Source organism: Acanthopagrus latus, chromosome 13 (genome assembly GCF_904848185.1).
Source record: "Acanthopagrus latus isolate v.2019 chromosome 13, fAcaLat1.1, whole genome shotgun sequence".
Classification (NCBI taxonomy): Eukaryota; Metazoa; Chordata; class Actinopteri; order Spariformes; family Sparidae; genus Acanthopagrus; species Acanthopagrus latus.
The window spans coordinates 4,321,255-4,339,667 of NC_051051.1; the positions used below are offsets into that span (position 1 = coordinate 4,321,255).

At 43.1% G+C, this 18,413-nt stretch overlaps 1 protein-coding gene across 2 annotated transcripts in view; it reads right to left on the reverse strand.

Annotated features, from left to right (window-relative positions):
- gabra3 (gamma-aminobutyric acid type A receptor subunit alpha3) overlaps positions 1-18,413 on the reverse strand; it is a 94,216-nt gene that overhangs the window by 8,261 nt on the left and 67,542 nt on the right. For both annotated transcript variants that reach the window (XM_037120652.1, XM_037120651.1), the window contains exons 5-9: positions 16,603-16,823; positions 11,116-11,198; positions 10,457-10,600; positions 8,053-8,205; positions 5,848-6,053 (exon numbers count right to left, since the gene is read on the reverse strand). In XM_037120652.1, coding sequence (XP_036976547.1) covers positions 5,848-6,053; positions 8,053-8,205; positions 10,457-10,600; positions 11,116-11,198; positions 16,603-16,823 — 807 coding nt within the window. The remainder of the gene's footprint in view (positions 1-5,847; positions 6,054-8,052; positions 8,206-10,456; positions 10,601-11,115; positions 11,199-16,602; positions 16,824-18,413) is intronic.

Below are 18,413 nucleotides of genomic sequence, written 5' to 3' on the forward strand. Positions count from 1 at the left end.
GTCGATCTGTTCGCGGTGACGGAGGCAGCAGGATTGAGGACAAAATGCATTCAGTGTGATCAGTGTTTCCTCCTCGAGCGAGCGAGCGGGACAACAGGAGAACGACCATCCTTCAAGCTCCTCTGCGAAGACGCCGAGGGTGGTGGAGAGCTAACAAACCCCGCAGACGGCTGATTGCATTAAACAGAGAAATGGTGTGCCGCCGCCTGAAGGGGTCTATCTCCAGTCAATTAGTACAGTGCGAGAAAGAGTCGCGCTGATAGCCCCCGGATAACCAGATCCTTTTTGCAGGGTATCGATTCCTCCGCGTCTAACACCACCACGAGCCTCCTCCATCACGCCGATGGCTTACATCAGCAGGAAAAGCCAATGACTATGATAACGTGTCGTGTGACCTTAATCACAGCCACCTAAACTCTTCAGTCCTTGGCGTTAAGGATGGTCTTCGCCCGGCAACCTGACAAACGAGCCAAGCAAAGTAATCTTCCGTCGCTGTTCGGCTCTGCTGGCCCGCGCAGTAATTCATATGGTCTAATTATTGGGGGAACCACATGTGGCACTGGGCTGTGCGCATGCTTTCACAAACCTAATGTGACACAGCACATTATTTGCTCTGGGCCAAAAGATTGTTGCGCACTATTCAAAGTCATTTGGTGTAGCTGCGGGCGCAAATACCCCACCCGAATACAATGCATCTATTGACCTTGTCTTTGTTACTTCTGCAAATTGTTGCATCAGAATTTCTTTATGAGTGTGATTAACTGCCCCCGGGGGGCAACTGTGCCTCGCTGTCCTGCTGCGTGGCGCTCAGAGTGTGCATGTGTGCGTGCAACTGAACCTCATGACAGTCTGTCCCGGTCTAAGATTGGAGATGAAGTGTTGGCATATTTAATAGCCTCAAGTATGTGAGCATGTGGGTGTATGTGCGTGCAAGACTGCGTTTAGGGAGCTACAGTGTCCAGAGTGTGTGTGTGTGTGTGTGTGTGTGTGTGTGTGTGTGTGTGTGTGTGTGGAGTGAGAGTTTATTATTTTTTTATAGTGGCGCTAAAAAATGTTCCGTCAACCTTCTGGTTGTAGAGGTGACCTGAGCTTGATCTCATCACTGCAGGTTGTGTTGCAGGTTAACGAGTTAATTAAACTCAGTAATCTCGATTAAAGCTGGTTCCTCCAAACACTTGTTTTTGTTTTTTTTTTTTGGTGTTTATCCTCCTAATTTTCCTCTTTGTCCGACTCAGATTTAATTCCTTAAACAGCGACAAACATGTTTCACCAGATATTAAGGGAATCCATTAGCTGCATTTTGGGTTTGATGGCGGTGCTAATATGCAATAAAAACATAGTTAAGGATGGTTAGCCACATATAACGACTCCATCTTGCTGCATTACACAGGTTGTTTGTTGTCGCAGCAGTCAGGAGGCAGCTTGCCAAGAGGGAAAATATTGTGTATAACCACACCTCCAGCTTAAACAGCAACACAAAACGTGAAACCGGTACTGGGAGCAGACAAGTCGCCATTACTGCTGTGTCTCTCACTACAATATCTGCACATTTGAATGCTGTCTTAAGAAGCTGACAACTTCCTGCGTTTACCTTCACCCTCTATGTAACGTTACTTTTCACAGTGATGTCTCACAAAATCGGGAAGGGTTAAAAAAAATATTGAACTGACTGTGAAACGTCCCTCTCTCTGAAACCCTTTGTTTTAGCTCCTGTCTCTTTAAGAGCCCCGCCCCCTGAATACCCACTCTGCTCTGATTGGTCAGCTCACACACGCCTGAAATACCCACATATGAAATACACAAGCCTCTCCCTGTCCGTGACCATACACTTTACATAGATTCTCTGGGCATGTTTGCCAAAAAAGTATGATTCTTATTTTTTAACTGATATTATTGTAATTTATCTAACCCTAACAAACACAAATTTGCAATTTCAAGTCTCGTTTTTGATTAAGCTAGCATGCTAGTACAGTAATGTGAGTATATTACATTGTGCGTCATTTCTCTGCCATCTATTCTGGCTATTGTCATAACAAATGTCTAAAATCTAAATTCTGAATAATGTTAAAATCGAGTTGCCGCCGCTGTAATGGTGGCGACACTTGATGCTGGAACACACAGATCGTGCACCGGATACAAAAACTTTCCATTCATAACTCAGGAGCAAAAAAAAAAAAAAAAAAGTTTTGTTCCACTTGCAAACTTAACTGTCACTACTTCTGTGTTGCAGTAAGATGAGTAACACTGTCATGCTGAAATGTGATTGCCAGGAATAATGATTACCGGCTGAGTCACGGCCATTTCCGAAAAAAACGATTGCGTTAGAAAGCCAGTAAACGTATTCAATCCAGCAGCGAAGCCCACAGCACAGCGAGCCAGTGCCTCCGTCTCTGCTGATGAAACCAGCACATAAAGTCTAACACACTGGTGTCCAATCTTGTGTCATGGAGTGTCTAGAAATACGCCGGCTCTCATCCCAACCAAACTCCCCACCGGCTAATTTCTGTAATAAGCACACCTTCAGCCGGCGAGGGGAGAGCTAATTAGGTAGATCGCTTGTCAAACAGAATGTTAGCCGACAGGAAATGGAAGAAAATGGCAGAGAAGCCCCATAACCAGCAAGGTAAATTAGTGCACATTGACTCGTCTACAGCGTCACAATTTCAGCGTCTGGAAAAAGAAAGCGCCTGGGGCGCGATGAAGTCATCGTTTGGTTGCAGTGAGAGTGGTGGATCAAATCCTGCCTCTGATGACTTCAAAAGGACTCGCCGAGCTAAAACATCTCTCCTGGAAGACACTGACCTTATAGGTTTTCTTCCAATAGGTTTTTATATTATTGTTAGTATGCTGAAAAATGAAAAAAGGCATGTGTAGTCTGATCCCATTGCTTTCCAGAAGCTTATACTAGCGGGGGAGTGTGATGATGGGAGTGCATTGTCTCCCTCCGTGACCCCATTTTTTTTTATCTATCGTGACAACTGCATGCTCAGCACAGCCCCCGAGAACGCAGCCCAGGCTGTTGCCATTAAGACGAGGCATCAAAAAGAAAAGAAAAAAAAAAAAAGTCTCCCCTCCTGCAATGTAACGCTGCAAATTCTCCCCACCGACTGGAAACTTCTATGGCAGCAATATGCACTCCTGCCAATCACTCAGAGGACCAAATGCCAAAGCTATGAAAAAAAAAGAAAAAAAAGGCTGTACTGATTGTGTCAAACAGTTTGTACATTAGTAGCAGAAAATAGATTTGTGGGTCTGTCTGTCGCAGCAGAGGAAATGTGTTTCATGCTGTATTATGTCTCCGTCTGATAGAAGCAATTTATGTGCTCGCAGCAACATAACAGCTCTAACCTATACTGCAATTTACCAAAAAGGACAGGTTCATAATGTGCTCGTATGTCATTTTCACATTTTTCAGAAGCATAAAACACCCAGAAGGCCACCTTTAAATGTGGTTTTGCGTCTTTTATTTTATTTCCACAGTTTATATGCACTGATTCATTTAGACTATAGATGAGTCTCAGTAATATATCCATTCTGCACACGTAGTAACTCCCCTCAGCTTGCTTTTGTTGTTTTTATTGTTTATTCCAACAGTGTTTTTGTGCTGCCACCATGACCAGGTTTCTCCTGAAAAAGCTCAGACCAAAAAAAAAAAAAAAAAAAGATTTATTTATTGACTATAAATTCATCATGGAGCACATTTTCCACACTTTTAAAATACTTTCACATTCCTAATTTTATTTTGGGTTACTATTAGAAAAAGCACTAAAACGCTGTGTTTTAGCTACTGTCTCTTTAAGGCCCCGCCCTCCTGAATACCCAATCTGCTCTGATTGGTCAGCACACACACGCCTGAGCCAACGCTGCTTACAAACAGAGCAGCTGTGACGAATTAATTCTTACATGGCAAACTAGCTGTGAGTAATGCAAACTGTGACATGGTGATGTCACAAAGTCACAGAATTCAAGGCGTGGCTACTGACGAGGCGTTTAAAGAGCGGTGTTTTCTGTGGGAGAGAGGAGCTTCTGTTTTTTTTTTTTTAAATTTCAAAACCTTTTACCTGCACAATAACTTATAAAAAAACACTGAAGGACAAGAAAAAAACAAAAAAGCACATTAGGTCTCCTTTGAGTTAACGTATGTAAATATAATAAGATGAACTGTAAATCACAACTGACTCATCGAACTGCATCAGTTGGATTGTTGGGCATTTTAATTTATAGCGAAAGAGGATAATTTATAAACCCATCATCTGTTTTATTCTGGCAAGTTGAAACTAAAGCTGTCTGATAAATGTAGTAGAGTAGAAAGCACAATGTTTGGGAGTAGAAGAAGAAAAGTGTCATGGACAGAAAAAGACTTACTGTAAGTTACAGATCACGTACCTTTTTAAATTTGCACGTAAGCACAGTACCTCGGTAAATGTGCCATTCCACCAACTCGTGTCTCACATCTGAAATTTAAATATATGGTGTGTTTTCCAGCTCCCTTCGCTGTCAGTGACGAGCGTAACGGTGTAAATTCCATGTGTGTTCTTACATAAAATCAACATTTATGCTATTGTCTGACATCTTTTCGATACCGTGCGAGAATCTACTGAGCTAGCTGATTAAAAAAGAAACATGCAGCCTGTCTATATTAATTCAATCATTAATTCGGGCAGAAATCCTTATTTACAGTCGACTTCTAAAACCCGTCAATTTAAACCCTCGTCGGGTTATTGACACCTGATTCTGTCAATGATCCATTTGTTCCTTTCATTACCGGGATGACTGAACCTCTGTGGCGCTATAGGCTACACGAACTCATGAGAAACGGGCGCAAGCGCTTTAATTTTCCCTCATTTCTTCTCTTTAGCTGCTCTGATGCCGCCTCATGCCTCCAATCTGTTTCATTTGATGCGCCGAGTCATAAAACATCACAGGAATCGTGGGGAATTCAAGCGTCGAGGTTATCACGAGGGACTTATCAGGTTTTTATTTATGAATTCATCACAGCTTTCAAGAGCAAAGCATTTTCTGCTAAGACCTCCAGATAAATCCACCACCCTTAAATTGAGTCGAGCACATGAAAAAAAAAAAAAAAAAGACTTTGTGCCGGAGTAATCTGTGTTTTCCACTTCTCCTACCTTGATGCAGATTTACTCCCCCGTCCTACGTCCTCATAAACAAGAGGCCAGACTATCGACAAATTAAAAACCTGTAAGCTGTGATTTATTAGATTTCATGCTAAAAGGATAAAAACGTCGGCCTCGGGCTGATTTCGCTTTGAATAATGCACACTCACTTTTTTCTTCATCAGCGTGTTCAGACACATGCAGACGTGATGTGCGGACGCCATCTTTGCTGGGGAGAATGAGCCTACGCTGACTTTAGGATGAGACTTGAACATATGCTGCCATCATAAATCAGGGCCAGCGTCTCTGGGAGTTTACCTCAGCGCTGTTCCGCCCCGCTGTCCCTGTTCCATTTGGCTGTTAATGAATAAATAAAAGCTCTCTTTATAGTCTTTATAGAGTACTCTGGGCTCCTTTAAGGAATAGAAACTTTCTATCAGTGTTTCCAAAAGTGCAATTTGCCCCCGTCGGTCTTGTCAGTGTGAAATGAGGACTGACTGAGCTCGGAGCCTTTTTTTTTTTTTTTTTTTTTTTTTTCAAATCGAAAGATGTAGGACCATTAATCTGGAATTTCATGGGGAGATAAAGTCTGAACGTAGGCTCCCTTTTCCGGACTGTCATGATGGCGTGTTTGTGATTGTTAATGTTGGTGCGAGTGTGTCACATCTTTCAAATAATAAAAAAAAAAACAAACAAAAACAAAGAAGATACATAAATAAGAACCACTCACCCTTATTTCCATGCCCTCCTTTTTCCCATCCCATGCCCAGCTGCGCTTGGTGAAGTAGTTGACTGTGGCAAACTCAATCAAGGCAGAGAAGACAAAGGCATAGCACACCGCCATGAACCAGTCCATGGCGGTGGCATAGGCCACCTTAGGGAGGGAGTTTCTAGCACTGATGCTCAAGGTGGTCATGGTTAGGACAGTGGTGACCCCTGAGGATAAAATGAAAACATCAGTTAATGGATTCTTTTTTGAGCACAAACACTTAAAAGGCAAGTTCAGTGGAGACATTTTGACTTATTTTTAGGGACTTTTGGGAACCAGGAAGCTGAAAAACAGAGTCTGCGAGGGGGCGACGCAACAGACGCTTCAGACGAGTTTAAACTGTCTAATGACTCGGGACTTTTTTCGAGCTTATAAAGTCGAATTGATGTTCCACTGCATTGCAGGTTTGAAAATTCAAGTGTGCATAGACACCGTGAGCACGCACAGTGCGTCGGTCCTGCAAGGTTGAAAAACTCAATGCAGTGAAATATTTCAGAAGATGTTTCAGTCTTTATTTTTTAGTTCAAACCCGTCTGGCGAATATGTTTACGAGCATCAATAGATGTCCTTTTTTAAAGTTCTGTTTAACAGAGTTGCAAGGTCCAAAATATCTACGCACAGAACCTGACACGCTCTGATCCTGCGTACATCTCTTGTGTCCGACTATGTGCAAGATTAAGATCAAGACTTTCAATTACAGCATGTGAAAGTGAACCCCTCCATCTAATAAATCACACTTTTGACGAATAATTTTACTGCTGGTGGGAATTAAAGTTGTGGTCGGACGACGGTCGCCCACCAAGCCACCTAAAAGCAATCACTCCGTCTGCTCCCAACCATCCGATCTGATGAAACAAAAGATCGGCAGCCGGCTCTGCGAACGATCGCGTCGCCCAGCGGGGAGGTCAACTAATTTCACTGAGTCGCGGGTGACAAATTAGAATTTGTGACAGAAAGATTGATCGGTTGCTGTTGACTTTGTTTTAAGAACAGAGGTTGATCTGTGCTGGAGTTTTAACTTGACTATATTCCACGTTTTCCTCGTCCTCATTCAGCCCACTACAAACTGAATTTTCTCATGCGACTGAGGTGATTTTCAGATGCCTACTCGAGGGAAAATTGTTCTTGTCGGCGTGTGTTTTTGAAGGAGCTGTGATCCTTCAGAGAAAATTCATGAGAATAGGTGGCGGCGGTGTTTTCTTTTCTTTCTTCCCCCATGACGCTTGGAAAGCTATGCTATATAATGTGTGCTCCCTCATGTACACGGGTGCTTCATTTTCAAATCAAAATGCTAATCATTCAGCAAACACGGGGGTTAAGGGGCTCTTTCATAGATGATGCAACACAATAACAACTGAAAGAAGAAAAGGGAGGGGAAGGCTAAATTACATCTCATCTTTTGAGTGTCTAAGCAGACACGATGTTCTTAACGTGGACTGTGCCAGACGGACAAATTGAATCAATTATTATTCACAGTGCGACGGGAGGATAACACGGCCGAGCGTATGCAGCCGACATCTTTTTTTAAATATCACCCATTAACGTTTGTGTCAGATGTGTCTTATGCGTTTCAAACGTTTTGAAAGGATTTGATCGTCTGATGTGTTTTGTTCTCTGACTGCCAACACCTCTTATTAAAAAGGAGTCGATGGTGGCTTCAGTGGGATTATGTCTGATGTGTCTTGTGCTCGCTCATGTAACCTCAAGCTCAGCGAGTCATTTTCAAACCCGCGCTGGCAACAAAGCAGCCAAACATCGTCTTCTGGAGCGGCGGCGCCTCGTCCATCACCTGCCACGCTTTCCCAGTTCTGTACTCTCCAACTTCGCTTTGACGTAGCTTTGATTAATTAGCGTTTGCAGTCACGGAGTTTGGGTAAAGTCAATACTTTTGATGAAAGAACAAATTGCTCATTCATGCCCACGTGCCCCTAAACGCACCACGCTGTGTTCTTGTACATCGTGATGTTAATTAGAACTTTTACCGGGAAAACCTTTCCAGTTTGCTGAATCATCCGACGAGGAACAAACGCAGCTCTGTACATTTGTCTCGCTCTTAAGTCATACGCTAAAAAAAAAACCCCCCCCACCCCCGACCGTAATTATCTAACCTGTTCAATTAATGATTTAGTGCAGAGTTGGATGATAAAAACACAAGATGGCACTCACCAAATACAGTGCGAGCAGGAACCGACTCTCTGTTTAGCCAGAAGGAGACTTGAGACAGTATGACAGTCATGATGCAGGGGAGGTAGGTTTGAATCACAAAATAGCCAATTTTCCTTTTCAAATGGAAATATGTTGTCATCACTACATACTCTCCTGAAGGATGGGAGAGAAAACATAGAGAGAGATGGAGAGAGACACACAGGGTCATTATTATTAATGCAGCCAGTTGGAAGGAACATATGCCTAAAATATTCAAAGGAAGATTTATTAAAGTTAAAACATTAACTTGCATCATCAGAGCGGCTCACAGGATTGTTAGATGAGCCATTAAACCATTTAAAATCAGGAAAAATTGTCGGTTTGAATGCGTCATATTTGTGAAATACATCCCAAAGAGGTTGCGATGTGCTGACCTCGATCTCGCCGCAGTTTATCAACTGAAGATGTGACGAGAAAAAAAAAAAGGCATAAAAAAGAAGAATTTGGACGTGTGTGAAACAAATTAAATGACAGATGTTGCGTCGCTGACTCGGTGCAGATTTGATTATGCGTTTGTCGTCTGTGCGAAGTAAGTTAGAGCTCACCTCTCTTAGAAAAGTCAAATATTGAGCATAAAATTGTTACTTCCCTTCACTTCTTTGATTGTTATGCTGCCCTTGAAGGAGCACTCCCAACACAAATCCAGACTAGAATGGTATCTTTTGAAAGATTGCTGACTACCGCTGCACAAAAGAAGAAGATACAAACGTCTTCGGAGCCACTTATCCAGCTCATGCCAGGAGTTTTGACTCTCCACATAATATGAAATAGATTTTCGAGATGAGTTTCCCTTCAAAGAGTCACATTTTTTCTATGGTTGTCTTGTCTATTTTGCCGTGGATGTGAATAACATCCCGCCTGCGTCACCGTGACCCCTCGACGTCCAACGTGTTCCTTCAGCTCAGGTTTCGTCACTGATGGCAGCAAAAAAAAACAACAAATACTGGACAAGTTTACAGTTCCCCTGAGCAGCAGCTCTCTTTGCCACGTCTGTAATCTGTGTTGCAAAGATATGAGGAAACAGCCTCTCATTCCCTGCGGTGTGCTTTTTCTTTTTCTTTTTTCTAACCAGAGCTGAACTGGCTCAAATCCCTCCTCACTCCCTCGGCTCACTGTAGTCCATTAGGTTTAAAGTTTGAAGAAATTAGATTTTGGGATCTTGTTGACTCCACCTTGGATTTCAGCGCGCGTTATCCGACTTTAGTTGGTCGTTTCTGCAATTCACTTGACTTTAAACCAGTGAAGAAGCGCTGCAATAAAGACTTGGCTCAAAGGAAAGAGCTGCAAACGAGCGCTGTTAATTCAACAGCTTTTAACGCAGCGTTTCTTTGCTTCCTGGGAGAAACAGGTTGAGTACCGACCAACAAAAGGTTTTAATGGAAGCGTAGTCTCACACACAGGGGGGCGTCCGACGGATCTACGTAGCTTTGTAGCTCACTGCAGAGGTCGAATCTCTGCGAATGGAGGCTCAGTATCAAACCTCGCACTCTTTCAGTAATTACCAAACGCCCCATTGAAGCAACCTTTCATCCATCTATTGCAGCAATAAGTTCTTTATCCAGCTTTCTTACCTGAAGCTGGTGATTGGTGCAACGTACAATTTCTTATAAATAACTGTATGTAATTGTATTATTTGTCTGAGGTGGTTGAATTTGTTTATATATTATAGCATAAACCTCCCCCCAGAGCGGATCGAAGCGATTCGATTGTGTGACGGATAAAATGTTTCTGACCGAGAGGATTTAAGATCAAATGAATATTTGATCAACGCCGCGGCCTTCTTTTAATTTTTATGCTTATTAAAGCTGACTCTGGAATATCATCACTCTCAACACAGACTGGAAATAAGTCTTTCACCTCTGGCACACCTCTTCATAATATCTTTATAAATATGCTGAATAGTTTCCCCCTCTAAAAAGCTGATAAGTCATCATCTTTTTCTCGATGGACCCAAATAATGCAAGCTGAATGCAAAATGACAGAAACTGGATAAAAAAAAAAAAAGTGCCGACTGTGACTTTTACGGAAAACAGACAAAAGATGTGATGCCAGTAGACGTCAACAGTACGGAAGGAAGGACGGTGATTTAATTTGATACCAATTTTATGCAGATAATCTAATAAGAGTTTATGTTTTCAAAGGTAGTTTCATCCCATGACAGGCTCATTTTGTTCTTTCTTGCAGTATCCGCCATCGGAATTCAATTTGGATTGTCCGCGAGAACCGTGAGATTTTCGCTTGGCTGACCTGCCTGTGCCCAGAAATCCGAATGTGGGTGCTTTGTGTGGTTTAGGACTTTACCTTTCACCTGTTCAAACACACAAAATGTGATGAGTTCGTACTATACTGGCGTCCGGTTGTGTACCTGTGCTGGAGCTGATGGTTTCTTTGCCAATAACGTGTCCCAGCAGGTCGTACTGGTTCAGCCGGGAGCCGTCCTCGGCGACGGCAACGGACCGCTCGTCCCCCTGCGTCCACAGGTAGATCACCTCGTTGTTGGTGTAGGCATCTGGAAACAAACAGTGGAACGCATGAGATTAGGGATTTAGAGAAGTTACAATGCATCTGTTTTTAAATTGTTCCCGTCTGTATCTGTAATCTCCATCACCCTTAGCTGCTAACATGCTACGTTACCTGTTAAATATCAGTATATTTCCATCGTTATCGTGCAGACGTTAGCGTTTCTGCTCAAAGCACTGCTCTACCCGAGCGCAGCCTCACAGAGCTGCAGACTCCTGGGCAGGAATTTATCAAGGGACTCTCTCACTCTCACTTCAAGCCAGTTGTTGGCTAAAAAGAAAAACTCTTCTTATCAAAGTTATCCCATAGTGTCATATTTATAGTGGGAGACGGGGGAAGGAGTGCAGTTTGAGTTCTCTGAAGTCTTTCCAGGACAGGAAATGCGCCTGCAGAGAACAATCGCCACTTTTTTTTTTGTTTGTTTGATTTTTTTTTCTGCAGTGCAATCTTTATATCGCAAACTTTTTTTTTTTTTTTTTGTTGTGACCATCTGGACTGACTTACAACTTCCAAATTTCAGAGGACAGGCGTGTGCATCCATCGGGAAATCCTCCAGGTGCATGGGGCACTCGGCATGAATAGTCAACCTGAGGCGGGAGCAGAGGGAGAGAGACGATACTTCACTGGTCAGGCGGCGGTATTATCATTACATATGTCACCAGAAACAACACAGAGAGAGCGTTTTCAATACCTCCTATTGAGTTTACATGTACTGTCACTGCTTGAGTATCAAATAGGGTCATTTTAAAAACCATGGTGTGTGTGTTTGAGGTAAAAAAACTGGAGGGAGAACAGACATCGCAGCATCTCCTTCCTCCCACAGGCACCAGCGGTAGTGAGTGTTTAACTGACTGACAACAAAGAAACAGTCTCCAGAGAGCACCAGAGTTTATTTCATCAGCAATAAAAAAAAGTTCAACAGAAGAATGTATCAGTCAAACTGGTCTCACGTGATCAAGCAAGCTTCAGTTTCACATGGTGAATAAAACATTTTCATATTAGTGCGCATGCAGCTAAACCTTTGCTTTTGAGTTACGTCTTTACTTTAGATGTTGAAACACAGAGAAGTCGGTAGTTTTGCCCATCGTTATAACTTCCAGGTAAAACATCAGACGATATCGACGAGTGAGGAAAGAAGTCGGTAAAACATGAACACATGAATTGAACCTTTCTGCTCCAGTCATCTCGGTTTTTATCATCTGCCGTGATGCCTTTTCAACAATGAAGTCCGGCGTTTTTCCAGCCGCTGGGCAGTCCGACTTTCTTTTGACTGATTTTTGATCTCCCTGGTCTTGACGTGTTTGTTCAGTTTTTAGCTCCATTACTGCTCTCGGTGCCAGTCTTTTGTTGCTTGCATTTAGTTTTTGCACTGCTTGTACAGATTTCATCAAAGCTAGATTTCAGTTTCGAACCTGTCTGCCTTGCTGCTGAGCATTCGGGTGCTCTTTTTTTGCCAGACTTCCCAGTATACCATCATGGAGTTTTTGCCTTCTGAAACCATCTGGTCCTGTTGCTTTGTTGGACTTGACAGGCGTGGAAGCCCCCCACCCCCCCTCGAGATCCCGCTCAGTAAAGGTGCTAGGTGTGAAAGATGCACAAACTTAATCCCATTAATCTCTGCTTGAGTTGTTTTTTCTTCTTCTTGCTGGCTGCTGATGGCCTCAAAGACAAGCATCGACACAAAGATGACACGGTGGACACCAAACTGGGTTATTAGCACTCATTCTTCAACATTTATAGCCTGTGCATGAATCCAAATCTGAGTCATTTAAGCAGTGTCAACTACACTGAATGAAGCTTGAACACTAGCTGTGATGGGGATGATTAAAAAAAGTCACTTCTTACATCGATCGAACTGTTCCCACTTGTACAAACTTGATTTCTCGTTGCAGAACGTTCCACTTGTTGCAGCCACAGCAGTGAAGTAAACACTCTTACTTCCTGCTTCTGCAGACAAACTTATTGTTTCTAATTAGCTCCTTGTGATGCACTAGCACCAACCCTGTGATCCCTTTATTACACCCTCTCGGCTGCTTTTCCGGTGCTGCCTCATTACTGACAAGTAGCTGAGTAACAAATTAACGCAACACAACACAAATCGGCTTTAGAGAAACTCATCGCCGCACTTAAATCGGCAACAAATTGATGAAATTCATCTTGTTCCTAAGCTGCACGCATATTCTGACAGAAACAAAAGCTTAAAAAAAAAAACAATGATCAAAGATTGCAGAAAAGAGAATAAGTCTGCAGTCAGAAGAGTCTACAGCCATGCTAGCGGCTTTTTTGACATGTCAGTGCTTTTAAATGCTCAACTCAGCATGCTGTCATGCCTACAGTGGCGACACTAGCATGCTAATGTTTAGCAGGTATAATGTTTAGCACGTAACGTAACCAACCGCTGAGGCTGGTGGAATTACAGGTAAGTAGTAATAAACCACAGTCAAGGAAACGCTGTGACTGGATAAGAAGCTGCAGGATCATTATAAGTCAGTAAGATTAATTCTCTGTACAAAGTTTCGTGCCTTTTTATTCGACGGTTGTTGAGATTTTTTTCCCTTCAGGATCCAAGTGTTAACTGACCGACCTTGGCAAAAAAAAAGAAAGATCAAGTGTAGAAGACAGTGAACAGACGGTGTATTCAGTTTCCAACAGCACTTCATAATGTTGCAGTCTGTGTAGTCGTGCATCGTCGGTCCAGCGGATCCTGGTTTTGTTGAAAAAGGCTTTCATCGCTCTGGAGCTGTGTTTGTTTTCAGTGGTTCATAAGCTGTGATGTTCAATTTTGGTGGGGAGGGATTTAAGAACAAATCAATTCAACCTCCCCCCCAAAAAAAGTTTAAACTAAAACAAAAAAAATACCCCACTGCCTTTGATGACTGTTCATACGTTAATATTCTCTATCAGAAAAAAAAAAAAAACAGAATTAAGTAACCACATTGAGTTGGAGTTGGAGTTAAACTGAGGTGAAGTGAGAAGAAAAGAGGAAGACGAGGCTGCAGCAGCGCAGGCAGACAATAGCAGCTCCCTCAATTCAAAAATAATGACGCAATCCTGCAGAGTGGAAGCTGTTTGCAGCGTTCTTCAGCTCAGATGCTGTAGACGAGCTGATTAAAGGGATTTAGGCTTTTTTTTTTTCTTGCGAGAAGCGTAAAAAAAAAAAAAATCGACACCGTGTACGGCGTTGATATACTTCAGACTAATACCTGTCAAGTGTGCTCAGGTAAAGGTGTTATAATTCCCTCAGTTTGAGTTTTATTCAGCACCTTTAACAATACAGTCAAAATTTCCCTTTTTTTTTTTTATATCAGCCGGCGCTCCATTATGAAGTTAAGGTGGCCGGCAAAAAAAAGACGTTTTGCATATCAGCTTTTTGATTTCTTTTGATATTTTCTATGGTAATAGCTACAAAAAAAAAGGAATAATTGCGGCTTATAATTGTGTCCATGAGTCACAGGAACTGGATTGGCAGCTTGAGAGTAAAGAGGAATGAAATGGCTTCAAACTGCATATGAGATGACAAATAACACGGTTTCAAAGATGCTATATCGTTATCATTCATATGTATTTGGTTATGCAAACACAATGGTCCTTGTAAATACTCCCAGACGTCATTTTCTTGGCCTTGGCAGAACTGCAGCCACATCAAATCTACTCACGTGGGACCACAGCAACAACAACATCAACAAGAAAAAAAAAGAGAATTCACTATTTAATTTTATGCCCTTGAAAATCAATACTGGCCTTGTGGATGAGCATCTTGAACATATTTCTTTTTTTTTTTTTTCCCCAAGTGATTCAAGGCTCCGAAGCAAATGTGCAGGGACGGCTGAGTGACTGACAGCTTCAATTATGAGGTGGATTGAAAACCAATCAGTTATTTTTGCTCCAGTCCTGCAGATAATGGAACTCACAATGGCGACCTGCAATCAAGTGGTAATTCATTGAGTTGTGTGTGTGGAAACACATGTGGCCCGGACTGACTGCAGGTCAGATACATGGCACTCGGGTTGGGTTGGGTACCACCAGTCCTCAGTAGAACATGTTTCAGTACTTTTCTCTCTTTGTAGACAAAAAAAAAAGTGATTTCTGTTTGTAAGTAACACGCTACGTTGCCAAATGTATTCGCTCACATTCATCACAAGTGACATTCTTAATCCATAAGGTTTGATATGATATCTGTCCACCCTTTGTAGCTATAACAGCTTTAACTCTTCTGGGAGGCTTTCCACAAGGTTTAGGAGTGTTTATGGGAATTTATGACCGTTCTTCCAGAAGCACATTTGTGACATCACACACCGATGTGGGACAGGAAGGCCTGGCTCTCAGTCTGCGCTCTAATTCATCCCAAAGGTGTTTTATCGGGCTGAGGTCAGGACTCTGTGCAGGCCAGTCAAGTTCATCCACACCAAACTCTCTCCTCCAGGAAGGGGCCGTCTCCAAACTGTTCCCACAGAGTTGGGAGCTGGAATTGTCCAACATCTCTTGTTATGCTGAAGCATTCAGAGTTCCTGTCACTGGAACTAAGGGGACCAAGCCGAGCTCCTGAAGAACAACCCCACACCACAATCCCCCTCCAACAAACTTTACACTTGGCACAATACAGTCAGACAGGTATCGTTCTCCTGGCAACCGCCAAACCCACACTCGTCCATCAGATCGCCAGATGGAGAAGAGCGATTCGTCCCTCCAGATAACACGTCTCCACTGCTCTAGAGTCCAGTGGCGGCGTGCTTTACATCACTGCATCCGACGCTTGCTGATGTATGACTTGGCTGCTCCTGAGCTAATCTGAAGGACACATGAAGTTTGGAGGTCTGTAGCCTTTTAGTAGAAACAGTCTGCATGCCGAGGTGTTTCTTTTATACACCTGTGGCCATGGAAGTGATTGGAACACCTGATTTCATGGGTGAGTGAGTACTTTTGGTATTATAGTGTAGGTCTGAACCTCCACAGCCAGCGACCGAGTGTTGGCCCAAGCTAATGTCAATATTAACAAGTGAAGAAAAGCCGAGTTATCTCTAACTACAACTTATCCAAACATCTAATTCATCACCTGATGATGTCAGAGTTACTGACGCCTTGCTCAAAGTTTTGTCGTCCTGTGAGGGTTCAGACTGTTTGGCCCCGGCTGCAGGCGAGCTCACGTCAGCTGGATATCAAACAAGCGAGCGCTTTAATGTCTTTGTGTTCGGACTGTCAGCGGCTCAGTCGCAAGTTCAGTCCATTGTTAAGCTGTTAGGTACATTCCAGTACAAAACCAGTCTTATGTAAGCACTGTTAATGTGAACGGCTCAACTATTTGCAGGTCTGTCACATTCTGACATTCTGTGTCATTCGCAGTTTACTTAAGCTTTAAACCAGGCGGCAAGGTAGCGTGAATCACAGCTGAGCTGACAGCAGCGTGCTCAGTCACCAGCAGTCACTTCAGTTTGACGTTTCTGTGTTTAAGATTCATCTGTACATGTACTGAACACTGATGCCTGCCAGCCTCCGCTGTACTTTGTGTTTCCTCACAAGCAAATGTTACTGTACCACTCTTGGATGGTGGCCATTATATATATATATATATATATATATGTGTGTGTGTGTGTGTGTGTGTGTGCGCTGCGAATTATATACATGCAGCCTCACAGAGTGAATAGCGTGGCTGTAGAGTCTTTGGTTTTTTTCAAGTGGTTTTATTGATCGGGCTGATAGAGACAACCCAACCCTCAGAGTAACAGCTGCCAAAAATACAGGACAAAATGTGAGTTCACTCCTTGGTTTAGTCTATAATGGAGACTTGAAAGCAGATAGACATAGTGTCAGGCTGCCAGGCTGACTGGATCTACCAAGGAGATTTTGTGCCAGTGCAGTTAATGCAAGGTTTATCAGGGACCGACCTGACCGCTGATGGTGTTATTCATGAATAAAATTCACATTTGGCAGTCAACATTTTGCCTCAAATGACACGTTAAAGCAAAGCGCTTAGGTTGCAAAGACGTGGCTCACCTCATCGTGTACAGCAGGGTGCCGTTGTCGACTAGTCGCAGTAGTTTGTTCGGAGTCGTCATGTTGTGGGCCACGGATTTCTTCCCGTTGTGGAAAAAGGTATCGGGAGTCCAGATCTTACTGGCCAGGAGGTTGTTGAGGGGCAACACTTGCATGGGCCCGTCGAACTTCAGCCGCTCGTCCCTCCAACTCTGACGGAAGAAGACGTCGATGGTGTACTCCTGAAGGGGGGCAGAGGGCGAGAGATTAGTTTTCAAGATGGCAGTTTCCTCAGTTTTGACACGCCAAAATCACCCGCTGACTTACTGTGATACCTAGTGGAACAGAGCCACGTTGTCATTGACACCTGCGCTCATTCATGCTCAAACGACTCAAAATCTCTGCTGCTAAAAGGGGTTTATTGCTCTGCCAGATAAAAGCCAGCGCTCGTCAAACAAATGGACACTTATGTGAATATGCAAAACATGTACTGACATCGCTGAGGTCATTTTCGAAAAAGCATCTGAAGGGATGAAAGGAAGAAAGAAAATCTAACCCATGAATTAATAAATACAAATAAATCTACATTCTAGAGAATTAATGTCCAACTGATGCAAATAAGTATTTTTTACAGGACAAAAAACAAACAACAAATAACTATAAACATCACTGAAATCATTACTTATTGCATCTACATGTGAAACTGCTTTCAGTCAGTGGTGGTTTTTAAGCGATAAACCATCCGTCAACATCAAACTGCGACAACATTAACCGTCCAGCTCACTCATCCTCTACCCAACAAATACACATGACATATCAGTTATTGTCTGGTATGCTCTGTTTCCAAAGAGATGTATTCCCACACAATATAATTACTGCTCTGTTAGCGATGCAGCGTTTATCTGTCAAAGCAAAGTTTTATTAAACATGCAACCGAGGTCTTTTTTTTTTTTTTTTCTTGTGTTGTCTTCAACACATGCAAAAAAGTAAATAAATAAATAAATAAAATAAAAATGAATGCAGGAAGTAGCCGGTCAAAGGGAATTTATTTGACATTGTTCATTCAATAGGAGCTGGTGTCCTAGCAACAGCCTCCCCCTCATCAGCTGCGTACGGCGGCTGTGCAGACCGAATGCAGCAGTTTCAACAGAGTGAGATGGAAGTGAGCAGTCGTTATCTCACGCAACAACACGCATTATCGGCGATCGATGGAAAGCGCGGGGCACGTGCTTCTCTTTAATACTCTTTGTGCTCGCACAGCGAAAGGGCTCGGTCGCAGCGCTCGCTCTCCAGCCGGCTGTAATTGTCTCCTCCCTGAGCGACAAAATTCAAAAAGTCATATCTCAGATGCTTTAACCGCGGGGAGCCATTGTCCTCAGCAGGAGAGGTGTACAGCCGCCGCTCGACATGTCAACAGGGCTCCTCTAAATGGCACAGGATGGTCTGTTAATTGATGCGATTGACCTCCTGGAGACCTGCGAGCCTACAGTGCCATTAAAAAAAAATAATAATAATAGAATTACCGCCTCTGGGTTGGATGCCTCCGCCTTCCAGACTGCATACATTTCTGCCCTGACTCACGCAGCGAAGACTTTAGAGGAATATTTTAAAAGATATTATCATCACATTGTCACTGATGTTGACCTTTGTCCACCAACATGAAAGAGGTTCATCGAGTGCGTGTTTGTGCCAGGTTTGGAAGAATTCCCCGAAGATGTTCATGAGAACGGGACGGATGGATGTACGGAGGGGACGGGCTGGAAACATTATGCCTCTGGCGGGCGGCGGCGGCGGCTGCTGCCAGCATGGCATGACATAAAAATTCAGCTTCA